The sequence below is a fragment of the Centruroides sculpturatus genome, unplaced genomic scaffold (assembly GCF_000671375.1).
Source record: "Centruroides sculpturatus isolate CEXI.00-Female unplaced genomic scaffold, Cexi_2.0 scaffold558, whole genome shotgun sequence".
Taxonomy (NCBI): Eukaryota; Metazoa; Arthropoda; class Arachnida; order Scorpiones; family Buthidae; genus Centruroides; species Centruroides sculpturatus.
This window is the reverse complement of record NW_019384839.1, coordinates 34,408-54,591: the sequence shown is the minus strand read 5'-3', so window position 1 is coordinate 54,591 and position 20,184 is coordinate 34,408. Positions and strand designations below refer to the sequence as shown.

Here is a 20,184-nt window from a genome sequence, read left to right as displayed (position 1 = left end):
CTTTTCATTTTCTTTTAGTACTCGCAAGTTTGAAAAATATTTAAAATTGGATCGTGCCAGTGAAGATTTAAATAGCTCCATTTTTACTTGAAAGGCCATTTTTTCTTGCAAACGCGTCTGTACTATATTAATGATTTTCGATATATTACGATATTTTCTCTGTAAAGGACAAAATATCTACACTTAGATATAAAATACTTAGTGTGACAACCCTACTAGAGTGTAACAGTGCAACGTATGTTTGTGTATAATGAACTACCAGCGTTCGTAACACGTTTGCAACACTAGTACAGTTGCCAGATGCGTGAAAACAGAGTAACACATGCTTAAAGCGGCGTAGGCTAAGGCAAAACTCAAGTTATAACTAGGGTAGTCAGTAATGTTGTTGATCATATCCTTATTTCTAATTTTTATTGGAATATTCTATTTTTTTCCTAGACAATTAAATTCATCCTCTTTGGTATTAATCGACCCCCTTTCGACCCTCGTATATTAATCGACCCCTGGAGAACTCTTATCGACCACTTTGGAGACCCCTACTTTAAACTCTGTATTCAGATCACTTTTTCCATTTAACTAATAAATAATCATAAACATTTTTAACAACATTTCAAAGAAATTCTTACTACATTTCCATCACTAGTTTCTTGTATTTCGTGAGATACGCCATTGTAATTGTTTTCAATTTCTTTATGAGTGTAAGAAAAATTTAAAAACTCCATGTATTTTTCAGCTGTTTCCTCTTTTGATAAATTTGCAGTATATTTGTCTAAGTTTCCGACTTCATAATAACTTCCAATAAATTCACAGGTTCCCTAAAATAAAATAAAATATAGGCTATATACGTAAACAATTTTCGAATTGTGCATTTATCGCAAAAAATAAAGCATTAATTATTGATTAATTCAAATTGATTAATTGATTAATGATTAATTAAATAATTAATTTAGAGTATTGAAGTACATGTCTCAGATTCGGATACATCAACTTTATATGATCATATACTTATCGACTATACTGCCTGTTGTGTTACAAGTAATCATCTACTTATATTGAATATCATGTTTCTGTAATATGTCATATGAATTATTCAAGGCTAGCATAACAGTAGTCAAGTTTCGTTTTGTATTCGTAAACTCTTTACAGAATTGAATGTACTGTACAGTAAAACATGTCATTGTTAAGAATGCAAAGAGAATATTCAGTACGCAACTTTTTAGCATTTCAGTTGAATTGTTTCTTGTTATTATTATTTACTATATATTTTTCAAAGTTTCTTCACATGTGAACTACATACAACTTTTCTTCGGATACTTTGGCCAAAAATTTAGTGCTCTGTAGGCAACATCCCACAGTATTAATGTTGTAATTAGTTGACATTAAAACCTTCTCTGTAGAAAATACGTTCTTCATGTTTAATGTACTGCTAAACTCGTGAACGAGAGGTTTTCGTCTAATTTTATTCTAATATTACTGGCTCACATCTGTAAATACTAACGACAGAGTAATACTTCATTCATTAAGATTATTAACTATGTCCTTTACTTATGACTTTGGTACTTTTTGAAGTATTTAAACAAATAAGTTGTCATGTCACCACAAACTCTATTCCTCCGCTTTTTAACAATACAATTTTCATTGTTATTTTACACCACAAGAAATTATTTATATAACAAATTACAAAATAGTAAAAAATACTCTATTTAAGTGCGAAGAAACTCGCGAAACTTTCAATAAATGTTTAACAATAAAAAAAGGGAAAAGTAAGAACTAATATTCCTGCAAACAATCGTTAACTTAATATTAAAAAATAATCCATTCTATAATACATTGAAACAGTTACTTGTGGAAATAAGGAAAAGTGGAAACACCTCGAGTTCCCTAATTTAAATATTATATATAAAAATGTGAACGAGAAATCATATAGAAACATTACTACATAATTTGTTTATACTTAACTAATGCTAATACTTCTATTTTCAATTAAGAAATATTAATCATGATAGTAGGCAGAGAATTCTATTAGATTGATGCATGAGATGTACTAAGTATTTTAACGCTTTAATATATTAATATTGTGGTTAATTTATAAAACTTTTGTAGGTTTTTTTTTAATACAATAGACATAGGAAAATTTATTTTCTTACCCCATTTAGCATTAAAACCTTAGTTGTAGAATTCAAAAACTGTGTTTGATGTGTGACTAAAATGCAAATTTTATCGTTCAAGTATTCCATTATACACCTGAAATGAATGAAGTATGAAATATATGAAGAGAAGTCAATTTCTATTTAAATATTTACTTTTGGAACAAATGTCTGGCTACTGGAACATCGACGGCACTCAATGGATCATCAAGTAAAAATATGTCTGCATCGAGATATAGCGCTCTAAAAAATTATACATAAATATCAGAAAAATAACCGTATTTAAAACATATATAATTACTAACAACAGTTAATGTACAGTATATATAACTTGTGTATAGTTTTTTTTTATTTGATATATCAGTGTATTTATTACATAGCCTAATATAATTAATTAATGCGTATTATAGGCATTAATTATTAGTGATACTTGTAAAATTATTTTATTTAAACAGGACTAATTTTACCTTGCTAGATTAATTCTTGCCTTCTGCCCACCACTCATTATCACCCCTCTTTCTCCTACTAGGGTCAAATCTCCATTAGGAAATAAGCGTATATCCTGCCAATGACAAAAATACAATATACTTTAATTATGTTTTAAAGAAATATATCATCAATCTTTTAAATTCCAAATCATAATTTACGTCTTAATTGAATTGAAGAAAAAATTACCATTATTTTTATGTTTATAATATATCATGCATTTCTGCTTTTTACAGGAGTTTTATCTGTTAACAAGATATACTTTCGTGTATTAAAAGTACATTTTATACATTATATTAAGTATCTTAAGATAGAAGATAAGATTGTCCCAAGGTGCATTTTGAAACATGACAGTGAATAAGATGTGACTTTTTCAGTTTTTCCCTTCGATTCTAACTAACACGAAACATGCTACAGTATCATAATTTCGTAACAATATGCAATTTCGGAAACTGAAAAAGGACTATTTTGACTTCAATTTTAATAAATTACAAAACTTAAAAACTCTCCCTATCATTTGTCTTTCTGTTTGTCTGTCTCCCTGTCTATGCTTAATCTCGTAAACGGTGTTAGACGGATGAAAATCATGACCTGATATGAAAAGTATAGAGCTGGAAACTCCGATTAACTTTATAGGAACTTACGCTTAGAGATATAAGTCACATTATTAAATTAAATTTAAAATTTACGATTTCCACCTCAAATTAATAGTAATTTGCCCCTGTACATTGTTCTTTTCCGTTAGCAATGGAGTCGTATTGGTGATGTAACTCTTTAAAAAAAAATTTGAATTAAAATAACACTACTTTTGTTTAGCGTAAGACATTTGATATAGTTAATTGGGACCTGCTGTATGTAAGAATTTTATATTCACGACTTTCATATCTGTAACTACGTTTTGGATATTAAGAACGACAGTCAGACGAACGAACGAAAGGAGGAAATTTATAGCTTCACAATTTTTTCAAATAGTAGCCTAATAAAAGAAAAGAAATTTTTTACAGCAAATTCTTCCTTCAAAATGGAATCTTTGTTTTTAAAGTATATAAAGTTTTTACCTTCTCAAGGGTCGTTATGTGTAAAACTTTTCTATATCTCTCTTCCTGATATTCTTCTCCAAATATAATATTTTCTCTAATTGTTCCGTTAAATATCCATGCTTCTTGTGAAGAATAAGATATTTTTCCTTTCACTGACACTGTTCCAGAAATAATAGGAATCTCTCCTAATATTGACATCAATAGAGATGTCTGACAAATAAAAAACTTTGGATTACTAAAGAAGAAAAAACACTTAATAATTATGCTTTTAAACACCAATCGTAAACTATATTACTTTAAAAAATGAATATTCAAAAAATATATAATTATATCAGTAAAATTATGTAACATGTTCTATTTAGAAAAGGAATCCAAAATAACTAAATCAGATCCAGACGGCCGTCTAGGTGGCAGCCTACTGCTCTGGGGGACACGGGATCGAATCCAGACAGGGTCAAAAAGCCCTCAGGAATTTTTCGGGGGTGGTCTGTTCTGATATATCAGGCCCCATCCCTCCCCATTCGGCCGCCCTACTGTGGGCCTGGCCGAACCGACAATGGGCTTTTAGAGGCCCTTCTAGTGTCTGCAGGGCGGAAATATCTTTCCGCCCTGCAGGTTCCAGTTGTGATATACAGGAATGAAGTATCACTGTCAAAGTTGAAAAAGTGTCCACATTGGGTGATCAAGACATCACCACTGAATAATAGCTGAATGGAAAACTATCCTATTGTCTTGCGAATCCACTTTCGGAATTTGTTTTGGAAATATTCAACAAAAGTGATTTGTATAGGGGAGATCGGGGCAAGATCGGCATGTTAAGCTTTACTTAAATTTTGTGTAATAAATACTGCAGTAAACTGAAAAAAAAAGCTTTGCGTATTGTCTATTGGAATGTTACCTTACTATAGAACTGGTTAAAATCAGTTTGGAAATAAAAATAATTAAAATAATTACAACTTTACAAGAAGAGAGAAATTGACGAAGTTGCCCCGGGTATTGGGGCAAGATCGGCAACTTCTTTCTTTTTGTAAAGTTGTAATTATTTTAATTATTTTTATTAAAGTTGCCCCTGGTATAGGGGCAACAGTAATGGGGCAAGATAGGCACGTATATAAAATTATGTTATTAACAATGTATAAGTTGGAATTCACTATTAAAACAAAGAAATACAAATCCAACACCCATTTAATATTATTACAACGAAATGCAAGTTCAAAGACATATATACATGAATAACAAATGCAAACATGTTTTCATTTATCATCTGTTTGATTTTTATCCTTTGCTTCTAATGTGGCTTTATGTTGCCGATCTTACCCCGCTAGTCATGATTTCGAAACATTAAGTACAACCCTGAGAACAGAATGCCAAGCCACGATCTGGCCACGTGAATAAGTTGAAGTTACATCCTTCTAACAGGAAAAGTAACTTTCGTTATCATGGAATTATAACAAAACCTGCCAATTCAATATAAATGGAAAAAAAATATTATATGGAATTGAACGAAAATGAAAATTTGCTTGATAATTCAACTACGCTTGTTGGAGAACAATAAAAACACTACACTCAACAAGCCACCAATAAAACTCAACTGCCTAACCTATAACCAAAGTCTCCTTTTATTTTGTTTTTTAAAAAAAGCGCTTGACAAACTTGCCCCGCCTGCCGAAGTTGCCCCGATCTCCCCTAATTACAGGTCAAACTGATACTTTGCTGGCATCGAAATCAAGAGCAAGCATTGTTGTTGATATTTTATTGTACATCTTCTCGTTGTATAGGTAAAGTACATTTCTATGATAGAGTTAAGGTACAAGTTTACGTCAACCTTTTAAAAACAAACTTGCTTTTTTTCGACGAGACATTATTATGCATTCGTCCATTCTCATTCTAGCAAAATAACGTTCTACTGTACACATCTAAGGTACGCAGCAAGCCACTTCGCTAGAAATAAATAAATATGTTACTATGGCGTGAGTGAAGAGCAGATCGCTCGTCTATAGAGAAAATTTGGAAAATTCTGAAAAGAAAAGTAGAGAGGCAATATGCAAGGAGTACAAATCAATTTAAAATAGTATTGTCCGAAAAATGTAAAAGACTGAGTTCCAAAAATGTATAGCCTCTGACTATCATAGCAAAACATTTAGAAATATTCGTCTTTGAGATGATATCACAAAGTAATATGCCAACAGTAATATGCCAAGTGGTGAATTGTCATTGACAATTTTTCGAATTCTACGTATTTTTTGCATCTTGCAGACATGCATCAATGAAAATGTCATTGTTGTATTGCTTTTGTTATTTGAAATGTTCTAATGTGTTCACGTTTTACATATAATTTTTTACATATAATAAACATAAATAAATAAACCATGTGGTCGACTCCTCTTTCATGACTTGTATTATAATTGTGTATAAGTATACACAACTAAGTGAAGTAAAAATCTTTTTGAATAACAAAATGAAATCGTACAGGTACAATCAAAATTTTTAAATTATTGGGTATATACTATATTTTATACACGAACACTAAATAGTAAAACCATTACCTTTCCTGATCCAACAGAACCAATAACAGCTAACAATTCTCCAGGTTGTACGCTTAATGTGATCCCATTTAATGTCCATCCGGTTTTCTAACAAAAATGTATTGGTAAAATACACCAAGTAATTGCGATTAATTATAAAATTTTAATGAAAATATTAATATTATATTGTTTCAAGCATACTGCATGAGGTTTCTTAATATCAATAATTACTTTATTCAATCAATATACATTAAAAATATAATTTACAATTTTGAATATAAAGAAGCAATCGCATCCTAGAAATATAACAATGTTTACGCTGTTATATTTTTAAATTTAAAATGCGAGAAAGAAAATACTTAATCAACCCAAAATATGAAATATTAAGTAATATAAGATAAGTAATTTTAAATTAATTAAACTGGTATATTAGTATTATGCCAAGATTAAAAATTCTTAAAATAAAATTACTCACATTATTCCACGTAGCCATAACATTTTTCATCCATATTCCACATTCGTTTAGTTTTGTCTTTTCATTTGCAATTTCGACTGAATTATTTTCTTTTTCTTGAAGTAGAAGAAAGTCCTACGTAAAACAATCAAATATTACAATCAATAAAAAGATATTGCGTATAACCCTATTTTAAAACACTTATTAATAAATTATTGTAACATTTAAATCTATACGTCTTATGATTTCTTATGTTTCATTATACAAATGTAATATTTGAACGACAAAAATATATTAAAGGTTTAATGCAAGAAAAAGCGTTTCATCAGAAATAGCTGAATGTTGAGTCTACATAGCCTGACGAAAGACAAGCAAAACTACATTTACAGTACATGTATTCTATCTCCGATTAAATCTGTATGAATCTATTGTTTTGTGAATATATTTCAACATATTATTATTTAATAAAACAGTCGTTTAAGAGCGATTCTTAAGAGTTTTCTAATATAAACTAGGCTACATTCTGCAGTAGAATAAAGAAAAGAAACAAATATGAACTTCATCTTTTACTCATGTGTACATATCTCTCTTCGGTAATGACGATATTAAAATTCAAATAATTGAAATAAGAGATCCATACAGTCAATGTAATTTATTGTCTTTAAATCATGGTTATAAAATCAAACAAAAAAAAACACACATGTAATATTTTTTCATATTATTCTTTCTAATTATTGTGTACAGATCTATAACAATTAATCTGCACTGTCTGCCAGCAAAGTATATACACATTGCAAGTTAGATTATATAAATACTTCATTTACTACATCTACATATACTACATGTATTATATTACATATATTGCAATAAAATACAAACCCGAAAGTAACAATACATAAACAATAAAATTAGTAAATGTGATTTGAGATTTATATTTCAGTTTTATTTATCGTGTGGAAATCAAGGGACGTGGCCAGACTTATCCATAACAGGCCACTGAAAAAAATTTGAATATTTGTACTCTTGGGATTATTTTCCGGTCCCACAGAACACTAGTCAGAAATTTAAAAAATCATTGACAATACTAATAGATAGATCCTACAAGTACCTATAAGTCTTCTTCTTTTATATCAATAAAGTAAAATAATATACCGTACCTGTAAATTATATATTTGTGGATATAATGGTTTTTGGTTTGGTAAATAACTCCATGATTTATTAAACTGCAATTTAAAAAAAAAATGTAAATACTGTATATAAATTTCCAATCTTGTCTGTCTGTCCTTCCTTAATCTGGGGATTAGAGATAAAAATATAAAAATGAAGACAAGATGTAGAAACCGTCGATGCAGGAAGTCCCGATTAAATGTACAAGCTAACCGGAAATAATATAATTTCAATTCAAAGACTTTTCTTCAGATGGTGTTAGACAGATGACCAGCACGACTCTATTATTAACGGAAAAGTATGATGAACAGGGGCAAGCCGCTAATAATTTGAGGTGGAGCGCACATATTTTAAGTTGAATATATTAAAAATATGAAAAATTTCAGCCCGGCATTCTGACGATGTCACAATAAATAATAGCTCGTTTAGAATCTATATTTAAAAGACAAAACAGTTTTTCTTAAATTGTTACATATTATTATAGCGAATTAGTGGAGAAAAACTGTAAAAAAAGAGATAAAACTGTGTGCAGCATACCCTATATATTGGTTTATTACTATCTGCTGAAAGAAACGTACTGTACTGTACATTACACCAGACAAATGGACAAATAATGGATTATTTTTCTTTCAGAAAAAATGCAATAAAGTAAAAAGTGAAAATTTCATAAACAGTATTTGTCACGTAGAGAAATCTTAAAATGACTTTGTCCATATGCAAGAGATTTATTGTAAATATTTGAGGCAACAGTCGATTGCATACTATGATATTGTTAATTAGGGCAAACACAAAACAATTGAAAAGCATAGCATTTTTTGAAGTCAATAAAATCTAAATTATAACGGCTTTTACTTGAATACCGTAGTTTGTTTATTTTCTTTCTAATTAACAATTACAACATATATAATAAATATTTATAAAACATTAATTACCCTTGTCTAAAAATATTAATATTAGTTATAATATACAATTAATTAAATCTATGTAATATAATAAAAACTGTAATTATTTTACCTGAATTCTTTTCAATGAAACACGAATTTCAGCAATGAGATTGACTGCTTTCGAAAACAAAACAACGGTGCCAAAATAGATGAAAATCGAAACGTACATTGTGACAAACACAATTTGAGCATTTAACGTGCTTCCAGACAAAACTATGGCAAGGAAAGTAAGACAAGTAAATAGTCTTGACACAGGATATCCCAATGTTAATGGTATTCCTCGAGCATATATAAACATTTTCACTTTCTTCATTTCTTTCCTACAAACAGAGCAATTATGAACATAAATTAATGCAACATATACATAATTGAAGATATTGGACAAAATTAAGATACGTTATTTTCTTTTTAAGCGTTCTTAAATTTCTACAATCATTGAGCAAACTAAATATATATAAGCTATAAATACTGACAAGTTATAAACATATAATATTGCTATTCATCTGTGACTTCTTTTACAGTTCAGAATTTGAAGATGAATTTTCAGGAAAAAAGTCTTATATTATGAAAAGAGCATAAAGGTAGTATAATTATACTTACTTCCTGATTTTTTCTATTAACGAAGCGAATGGCAATTCCCAAGTATACATTTTAACTAATCTCATGCCAAAAATTACCTCGTTCAACAAATTCAACCTTTCGTCTCCCAATACAGCTGTCTGCAATCTGTCATTATGCAATTTATTAAAGAAATACATTCATTTTTAAAATTATATAAAGTAAATTAAAAAATTATAGTAAAAATTTTACTGTCATTTCAAATTATAAAGTTGACACGTTTAATAAAGTTTATTGCATAAAGTGAATATAAGGAATATTTATGAAGTAATTACTAAAAGTGCGTAATTTATTATCAATCGTTTCAAATTTCTAAGTGAATTTATTGCAGTATGTTACATTAATTAACTTTACAAGAATTGGGAACAGTTAAGCTTTATATAATAGTTATCTTCTATGAGGATCAGTGTAAAGAAAAGTTTTAGATGCAAAAGTGTAAGATTAAAGAAATATATTTTTAGATAATTATCAAGTACAGTTTTGTCTTTATAAATAATTACAGATATTGATATTAATAAGAGATTATTAATTAACAGTAAAAGATTTTCACATTTTTGTGATCATTTGATGCCCTTCTTTGTAATTTGTCAGAATGATGAAAAGTTAAAAATCTTAAAATTCTGATAAAATTTTGTGGCACCTTCTCAAATTGAACACAAAATTCGTTTTGTAATATAACTAACATGTGTGACGAGTCTTACATCTAACAGTTCTGTCCATTTTGTTACCAACATTTAGAAAGGATCGGGTTTAAGTTATTTCTTGCCATGTATATGTTCTAATTTTTCTCTTGGACATCAGATATTTAGCAGAGAAGATAATAGAATTTTAAAATTCAGATAAAAAATAACTAGAAAAAGTTTGCAGTAGTTACCATTTTACTATGGAGTCAAAGCAAGCAGACCGCTTCGTAAGGAACAATACACCCAAAACTTTTAATTTACTATGATAAATTTTTCATTTCACATAATCAAAACAGAGTTAGTTTATTGGTGTAATAACCGCAATTTACATTGCGGTTCTACTTACAAAAATTCTACTTACAAAAAGTAACTGTTCTCTATACTTTTGGGCGCATGGCAAGCTAATTGTTTTTGCTACTGTATTTTCAGTTCTCTCGAAGAAATAGAATATTTCTGGACTGATGGTATTTATATCTTAATAGAAATAAATATTTTATAGTTATTAAAGTCAACTCTAGTCCTACAACCTCTTCACAATCAGATTTATAATGAAAAGAATTGGTTTCTGAGCCTAATACTTCAAGGTATATTCTGAGCTAGTATGCATTTTGCAATTATAACCAATCAGAAAATTCAGTAAATGTCACTTTATTCGGGTGATACAGTTGTATAAAATACCACTAAAGATTTTTATATTATATTGAAGTATCTGGCTTCTTGGTAGAAATATTAGAGTTTTAAGTTCTAAACTGATTTCATTCATTAAGTAAAAAAATATTAAATTAAGTAAATAAAATTCTACTAAAACATCTTAGTTAAAAAGTAGTAAACTCACTATACTTTTATTTATTTCAGATGTATGTTATAATTATGTAACTTAAAATAATAATTACCTCAATTTTGAGTATAGTTTGCCCAACAAAAGTTGTAACGGAAAGTACACAAATATGACCGAAAATCCAATTAAAATGGCCCATCTGCAGTATTGCCATAGCATTAATACAGCAGTAATCAGTAGAAAAGGATTTGTGATTAAATATGAAATGGTGAAGATATTCTGTAAATAAAATATAAACATTTAATACATATAAAGTGAATAGTAACAAAGTATAAAATTTATATGTTTACTCGAAGTATTAGAAGAGTGTCGTGAGGAACACAGAAACGTGCATTGGAAGATAAGTTGTGTAAATTTATTTATGTAACAAGAAGATATTATTTAATGCATTAAAAGTAATATTTAGACAATAATCATATAAACTTACGGTATAAAATTTGTTGACATCATTTGCTAGAAGATTTACAATTTGTCCTATATTCGATTTTGTCAGAGATGAAGAACTTAAATTAATTGCCTGCATAGAAATATTTCGAATTAAAATAAATACAAAATAAAATTCCAAACATTGTTATTTATCAAATATTTAGAAAAATAATCATATAAACTTACGGTATAAAATTTGTTGACATCATTTGCTAGAAGATTTACAATTTGTCCTATATTCGATTTTGCCAGAGATAAAGAACTTAAATTAATTGCCTGCATAAAAATATTTCAAATTAAAATAAATACGAAATAGAATTCCAAACATTAACAAAAAACATCCATTGTTATTTATCAAACAATTAATATACATTCTAATTTTTTAATGCGATCAATTCATTTTCCTGCGAATAATGCGTGTCAATGTATACTCCAGAAAATATTTAGAAAAAAAAATGAAATATTTAGCCGTTGCTTTATTTAGGAAGAGGGCTTATGATTATAATCGGCATATAACCCGTATATATTACTTGAATCTTTATGGAAGTTAGTTTAAACTGAGATAACCGACGAGTTATATTGGCAAAAATTCTACTTATCTATAATATAATCGAGACGGGTTGATGATAATAATAATAAGTGCAGAGTCCAAACGGTTAGGAGTTGGAAGCTGAAATTTGGTACACAGTTAGGGTACGTCACGAAAACGCACACTAAGAAGGGATTTTTCGAAATTCCTCCCGGGGGGGGAGAAAGACAGGATTAAGGCTTAACACTTCCATCAACAATGGATGTGTTAAGTAACAATGGCGGTGTTAGGTAACAATGGAAGTGTTAAGTAACAATGGAAGTTTCAACAATGGAAGTGTTTCGTAACAATGGAATTGTTAAGAGAAAGCGACGTGCAAGACGCAGATGCAGTTTTTTTCGTTTTTGCGGGAAATCGAACATATTTTTAGACCTATCTAAAAATTGTCTAATTAGTCCGGAAACAAGGGGACCCAATTCTTGCATTCTGTGAAAACGGGTAAGGTTGACTGTAACGTAATAATCTTTATCTTAGTTATCGTTACTTTTGCCCGAGCCACGCCGGGCCCACCTGCTAGTTATTAATTAAATTGTGTTTTTTTGTTATGAAACGAAATATTATCCATTACTAAAACTGAGACTGCTGCATTAAACCCAATACAGCAGACATTTTATTACCAATAGAAAAAAATTATTACCAATATACAAAGTTTAGAAAAGCATATAATACCAGAACATGTTAAAAATAAATGTAATTTATTATAGTAGTTACCATTTTACTATGGAGTCAAAGCAAGCAGACCGCTTCGTAAGGAACAATACACCCAAAACTTTTAATTTACTATGATAAATTTTTCATCTCACATAATCAAAACAGAGTTAGTTTATTGGTGTAATAACCGCAATTTACATTGCGGTTATTATTACTTACAAAAATTCTACTTACAAAAAGTAACTCTTNACTACTGATGTTTAGCCATTTTGTTTACACATTACATTTCATTATAAAAAACACGAATCGTCAATAATATGCATTTTCAATTTTTATACTTTTCAACTACTGTTTCATTCAGTGTAAAGATCCATAACATTTCATCTTTTAAAAAACTTTTAACCCTTTTGATGCATCTTAAGAATTACCGGAATACACACCGAACTATATACACGTTAATTAATACTTATTTCTATTTTTACTCTAACTAAAAATATACAATCCACTTTATATATTACATAACACAATAGGTAAAGTTGTGACCTCAAAAAGTATAAAATCCAAGAAGTATGACAAACCTTTGAATTAATATAACTGTACTTCCATTAAAACAGTATACTGTTTAATGTTAATAGTAAGCAAATAAAGCTAGAAAACTGAAAAATTAACTACAATATTTTATTTTATAAGACTAAAACAAGTCTGTAATCAAAATGACATAAGTTGAACAAACAAACAGGAATNATAGTGATTCTTTTATTTAAAATATTCAATTATACTATATACAACTACTGATGTTTAGCCATTTTGTTTACACATTACATTTCATTATAAAAAACACGAATCGTCAATAATATGCATTTTCAATTTTTATACTTTTCAACTACTGTTTCATTCAGTGTAATGATCCAAAACATTTCATCTTTTAAAACATTTTTAACCCTTTTGATGCATCTTAAGTATTACAGGAATACACACCGAACTATATCTACGTTATTTAACACTTATTTCTAGTTCTACTGTAACTAAAAATATACAATCTACTTTAAATATTACATAACACTATAGGTAACATTGTGACCTCAAAAGGTATAAAATCCAAGAAGTATGACCAACCTTTGAATTAATGTACTGTACCTGTACTTCCATTAAAACAGTATACTGTATAATGTTAATAGTAAACAAATAAAACTAGAAAACTGAAAAATTAACTACAGTATTTTATTTTATAAGACTAAAACAAGTCTGTAATCAAAATGACATAAGTTGAACAGGAATGAAAACAAAACTACATGTTTATAATGATATATTTAATACTTGCCTTTTTGTATATAAACATTTAATACATATAAAGTGAATAGTAACAAAGTATAAAATTTATATGTTTACTCGAAGTATTAGAAGAGTGTCGTGAGGAACACAGAAACNTACACTCAACAAGCCACCAATAAAACTCAACTGCCTAACCTATAACCAAAGTCTCCTTTTAATTTGTTTTTTAAAAAAAGCGCTTGACAAACTTGCCCCGCCTGCCGAAGTTGCCCCGATCTCCCCTAATTACAGGTCAAACTGATACTTTGCTGGCATCGAAATCAAGAGCAAGCATTGTTGTTGATATTTTATTGTACATCTCGTTGTATAGGTAAAGTACATTTCTATGATAGAGTTAAGGTACAAGTTTACGTCAACCTTTTAAAAACAAACTTGCTTTTTTTCGACGAGACATTATTATGCATTCGTCCATTCTCATTCTAGCAAAATAACGTTCTACTGTACACATCTAAGGTACGCAGCAAGCCACTTCGCTAGAAATAAATAAATATGTTACTATGGCGTGAGTGAAGAGCAGATCGCTCGTCTATAGAGAAAATTTGGAAAATTCTGAAAAGAAAAGTAGAGAGGCAATATGCAAGGAGTACAAATCAATTTAAAATAGTATTGTCCGAAAAATGTAAAAGACTGAGTTCCAAAAATGTATAGCCTCTGACTATCATAGCAAAACATTTAGAAATATTCGTCTTTGAGATGATATCACAAAGTAATATGCCAACAGTAATATGCCAAGTGGTGAATTGTCATTGACAATTTTTCGAATTCTACGTATTTTTTGCATCTTGCAGACATGCATCAATGAAAATGTCATTGTTGTATTGCTTTTGTTATTTGAAATGTTCTAATGTGTTCACGTTTTACATATAATTTTTTACATATAATAAACATAAATAAATAAACCATGTGGTCGACTCCTCTTTCATGACTTGTATTATAATTGTGTATAAGTATACACAACTAAGTGAAGTAAAAATCTTTTTGAATAACAAAATGAAATCGTACAGGTACAATCAAAATTTTTAAATTATTGGGTATATACTATATTTTATACACGAACACTAAATAGTAAAACCATTACCTTTCCTGATCCAACAGAACCAATAACAGCTAACAATTCTCCAGGTTGTACGCTTAATGTGATCCCATTTAATGTCCATCCGGTTTTCTAACAAAAATGTATTGGTAAAATACACCAAGTAATTGCGATTAATTATAAAATTTTAATGAAAATATTAATATTATATTGTTTCAAGCATACTGCATGAGGTTTCTTAATATCAATAATTACTTTATTCAATCAATATACATTAAAAATATAATTTACAATTTTGAATATAAAGAAGCAATCGCATCCTAGAAATATAACAATGTTTACGCTGTTATATTTTTAAATTTAAAATGCGAGAAAGAAAATACTTAATCAACCCAAAATATGAAATATTAAGTAATATAAGATAAGTAATTTTAAATTAATTAAACTGGTATATTAGTATTATGCCAAGATTAAAAATTCTTAAAATAAAATTACTCACATTATTCCACGTAGCCATAACATTTTTCATCCATATTCCACATTCGTTTAGTTTTGTCTTTTCATTTGCAATTTCGACTGAATTATTTTCTTTTTCTTGAAGTAGAAGAAAGTCCTACGTAAAACAATCAAATATTACAATTAATAAAAAGATATTGCGTATAACCCTATTTTAAAACACTTATTAATAAATTATTGTAACATTTAAATCTATACGTCTTATGATTTCTTATGTTTCATTATACAAATGTAATATTTGAACGACAAAAATATATTAAAGGTTCAATGCAAGAAAAAGCGTTTCATCAGAAATAGCTGAATGTTGAGTCTACATAGCCTGACGAAAGACAAGCAAAACTACATTTACAGTACATGTATTCTATCTCCGATTAAATCTGTATGAATCTATTGTTTTGTGAATATATTTCAACATATTATTATTTAATAAAACAGTCGTTTAAGAGCGATTCTTAAGAGTTTTCTAATATAAACTAGGCTACATTCTGCAGTAGAATAAAGAAAAGAAACAAATATGAACTTCATCTTTTACTCATGTGTACATATCTCTCTTCGGTAATGACGATATTAAAATACAAATAATTGAAATAAGAGATCCATACAGTCAATGTAATTTATTGTCTTTAAATCATGGTTATAAAATCAAACAAAAAAAAACACACATGTAATATTTTTTCATATTATTCTTTCTAATTATTGTGTACAGATCTATAACAATTAATCTGCACTGTCTGCCAGCAAAGTATATACACATTGCAAGTTAGATTATATAAATACTTCATTTACTACATCTACATATACTACATGTATTATATTACATATATTGCAATAAAATACAAACCCGAAAGTAACAATACATAAACAATAAAATTAGTAAATGTGATTTGAGATTTATATTTCAGTTTTATTTATCGTGTGGAAATCAAGGGACGTGGCCAGACTTATCCATAACAGGCCACTGAAAAAAATTTGAATATTTGTACTCTTGGGATTATTTTCCGGTCCCACAGAACACTAGTCAGAAATTTAAAAAATCATTGACAATACTAATAGATAGATCCTACAAGTACCTATAAGTCTTCTTCTTTTATATCAATAAAGTAAAATAATATACCGTACCTGTAAATTATATATTTGTGGATATAATGGTTTTTGGTTTGGTAAATAACTCCATGATTTATTAAACTGCAATTTAAAAAAAAAATGTAAATACTGTATATAAATTTCCAATCTTGTCTGTCTGTCCTTCCTTAATCTGGGGATTAGAGATAAAAATATAAAAATGAAGACAAGATGTAGAAACCGTCGATGCAGGAAGTCCCGATTAAATGTACAAGCTAACCGGAAATAATATAATTTCAATTCAAAGACTTTTCTTCAGATGGTGTTAGACAGATGACCAGCACGACTCTATTATTAACGGAAAAGTATGATGAACAGGGGCAAGCCGCTAATAATTTGAGGTGGAGCGCACATATTTTAAGTTGAATATATTAAAAATATGAAAAATTTCAGCCCGGCATTCTGACGATGTCACAATAAATAATAGCTCGTTTAGAATCTATATTTAAAAGACAAAACAGTTTTTCTTAAATTGTTACATATTATTATAGCGAATTAGTGGAGAAAAACTGTAAAAAAAGAGATAAAACTGTGTGCAGCATACCCTATATATTGGTTTATTACTATCTGCTGAAAGAAACGTACTGTACTGTACATTACACCAGACAAATGGACAAATAATGGATTATTTTTCTTTCAGAAAAAATGCAATAAAGTAAAAAGTGAAAATTTCATAAACAGTATTTGTCACGTAGAGAAATCTTAAAATGACTTTGTCCATATGCAAGAGATTTATTGTAAATATTTGAGGCAACAGTCGATTGCATACTATGATATTGTTAATTAGGGCAAACACAAAACAATTGAAAAGCATAGCATTTTTTGAAGTCAATAAAATCTAAATTATAACGGCTTTTACTTGAATACTGTAGTTTGTTTATTTTCTTTCTAATTAACAATTACAACATATATAATAAATATTTATAAAACATTAATTACCCTTGTCTAAAAATATTAATATTAGTTATAATATACAATTAATTAAATCTATGTAATATAATAAAAACTGTAATTATTTTACCTGAATTCTTTTCAATGAAACACGAATTTCAGCAATGAGATTGACTGCTTTCGAAAACAAAACAACGGTGCCAAAATAGATGAAAATCGAAACGTACATTGTGACAAACACAATTTGAGCATTTAACGTGCTTCCAGACAAAACTATGGCAAGGAAAGTAAGACAAGTAAATAGTCTTGACACAGGATATCCCAATGTTAATGGTATTCCTCGAGCATATATAAACATTTTCACTTTCTTCATTTCTTTCCTACAAACAGAGCAATTATGAACATAAATTAATGCAACATATACATAATTGAAGATATTGGACAAAATTAAGATACGTTATTTTCTTTTTAAGCGTTCTTAAATTTCTACAATCATTGAGCAAACTAAATATATATAAGCTATAAATACTGACAAGTTATAAACATATAATATTGCTATTCATCTGTGACTTCTTTTACAGTTCAGAATTTGAAGATGAATTTTCAGGAAAAAAGTCTTATATTATGAAAAGAGCATAAAGGTAGTATAATTATACTTACTTCCTGATTTTTTCTATTAACGAAGCGAATGGCAATTCCCAAGTATACATTTTAACTAATCTCATGCCAACAATTACCTCGTTCAACAAATTCAACCTTTCGTCTCCCAATACAGCTGCCTGCAATCTGTCATTATGCAATTTATTAAAGAAATGCATTCATTTTTAAAATTATATAAAGTAAATTAAAAAATTATAGTAAAAATTTTACTGTCATTTCAAATTATAAAGTTGACACGTTTAATAAAGTTTATTGCATAAAGTGAATATAAGGAATATTTATGAAGTAATTACTAAAAGTGCGTAATTTATTATCAATCGTTTCAAATTTCTAAGTGAATTTATTGCAGTATGTTACATTAATTAACTTTACAAGAATTGGGAACAGTTAAGCTTTATATAATAGTTATCTTCTATGAGGATCAGTGTAAAGAAAAGTTTTAGATGCAAAAGTGTAAGATTAAAGAAATATATTTTTAGATAATTATCAAGTACAGTTTTGTCTTTATAAATAATTACAGATATTGATATTAATAAGAGATTATTAATTAACAGTAAAAGATTTTCACATTTTTGTGATCATTTGATGCCCTTCTTTGTAATTTGTCAGAATGATGAAAAGTTAAAAATCTTAAAATTCTGATAAAATTTTGTGGCACCTTCTCAAATTGAACACAAAATTCGTTTTGTAATATAACTAACATGTGTGACGAGTCTTACATCTAACAGTTCTGTCCATTTTGTTACCAACATTTAGAAAGGATCGGGTTTAAGTTATTTCTTGCCATGTATATGTTCTAATTTTTCTCTTGGACATCAGATATTTAGCAGAGAAGATAATAGAATTTTAAAATTCAGATAAAAAATAACTAGAAAAAGTTTGCAATAGTTACCATTTTACTATGGAGTCAAAGCAAGCAGACCGCTTCGTAAGGAACAATACACCCAAAACTTTTAATTTACTATGATAAATTTTTCATTTCACATAATCAAAACAGAGTTAGTTTATTGGTGTAATAACCGCAATTTACATTGCGGTTATTATTACTTACAAAAATTCTACTTACAAAAAGTAACTCTTCTTATACTTTTGGGCGCATGGCAAGCTAATTGTTTTTGCTACTGTATTTTCAGTTCTCTCGAAGAAATAGAATATTTCTGGACTGATGGTATTTATATCTTAATAGAAATAAATATTTTATAGTTATTAAAGTCAACTCTAGTCCTACAACCTCTTCACAATCAGATTTATAATGAAAAGAATTGGTTTCTGAGCCTAATACTTCAAGGTATATTCTGAGCTAGTATGCATTTTGCAATTATAACCAATCAGAAAATTCAGTAAATGTCACTTTATTCGGGTGATACAGTTGTATAAAATACCACTAAAGATTTTTATATTATATTGAAGTATCTGGCTTCTTGGTAGAAATATTAGAGTTTTAAGTTCTAAACTGACTTCATACATTAAGTAAAAAAATATTAAATTAAGTAAATAAAATTCTACTAAAACATCTTAGTTAAAAAGTAGTAAACTCACTATACTTTTATTTATTTCAGATGTATGTTATAATTATGTAACTTAAAATAATAATTACCTCAATTTTGAGTATAGTTTGCCCAACAAAAGTTGTAACGGAAAGTACACAAATATGACCGAAAGTCCAATTAAAATGGCCCATCTGCAGTATTGCCATAGAATCAATACAGCAGTAATCAGTAGAAAAGGATTTGTGAATAAATATAAAATGGTGAAGATATTCTGTAAATAAAATATAAATATTTAATACATATAAAGTGAAAAGTAAGAAAGTATAAAATTTATATGTTTATTCGAAGTATTAGAAGAGTGTCGTGAAGAACACCGAAATGTGCATTGAAGGATAAATTGTGTAAATAAATTTATGTAACAAGTAGATATTAATTAATACATTAAAAGTAATATTTAAAAAAAATAATTGTATAAACTTACGGTATAAAATTTGTTGACATCATTTGCTAGAAGATTTACAATTTGTCCTATATTCGATTTTGCCAGAGATGAAGAACTTAAATTAATTGCC

The 20,184-nt window shown here is 28.3% G+C and overlaps 1 protein-coding gene across 1 annotated transcript in view; it reads right to left on the bottom strand.

Annotated features, from left to right (window-relative positions):
- The window catches only part of LOC111630268 (multidrug resistance-associated protein 4-like), a 35,231-nt gene extending 15,082 nt beyond the window's left edge, over nt 1-20,149 (bottom strand). The window contains exons 1-18 of the mRNA XM_023374349.1: nt 20,094-20,149; nt 19,720-19,883; nt 18,123-18,248; nt 17,593-17,842; nt 15,433-15,546; nt 14,979-15,065; nt 11,515-11,604; nt 11,330-11,419; nt 9,364-9,482; nt 8,834-9,083; nt 6,674-6,787; nt 6,220-6,306; nt 3,692-3,883; nt 2,615-2,709; nt 2,304-2,390; nt 2,148-2,244; nt 627-815; nt 513-576 (exon numbers count right to left, since the gene is read on the bottom strand). Of these exons, the coding sequence (XP_023230117.1) occupies nt 513-576; nt 627-815; nt 2,148-2,244; nt 2,304-2,390; nt 2,615-2,709; nt 3,692-3,883; nt 6,220-6,306; nt 6,674-6,787; nt 8,834-9,083; nt 9,364-9,482; nt 11,330-11,419; nt 11,515-11,604; nt 14,979-15,065; nt 15,433-15,546; nt 17,593-17,842; nt 18,123-18,187 (1,990 nt within the window). The 5' untranslated portion in view covers nt 18,188-18,248; nt 19,720-19,883; nt 20,094-20,149. The remainder of the gene's footprint in view (nt 1-512; nt 577-626; nt 816-2,147; nt 2,245-2,303; nt 2,391-2,614; nt 2,710-3,691; nt 3,884-6,219; nt 6,307-6,673; nt 6,788-8,833; nt 9,084-9,363; nt 9,483-11,329; nt 11,420-11,514; nt 11,605-14,978; nt 15,066-15,432; nt 15,547-17,592; nt 17,843-18,122; nt 18,249-19,719; nt 19,884-20,093) is intronic.
- Nucleotides 20,150-20,184: the final 35 nt, after the last annotated feature.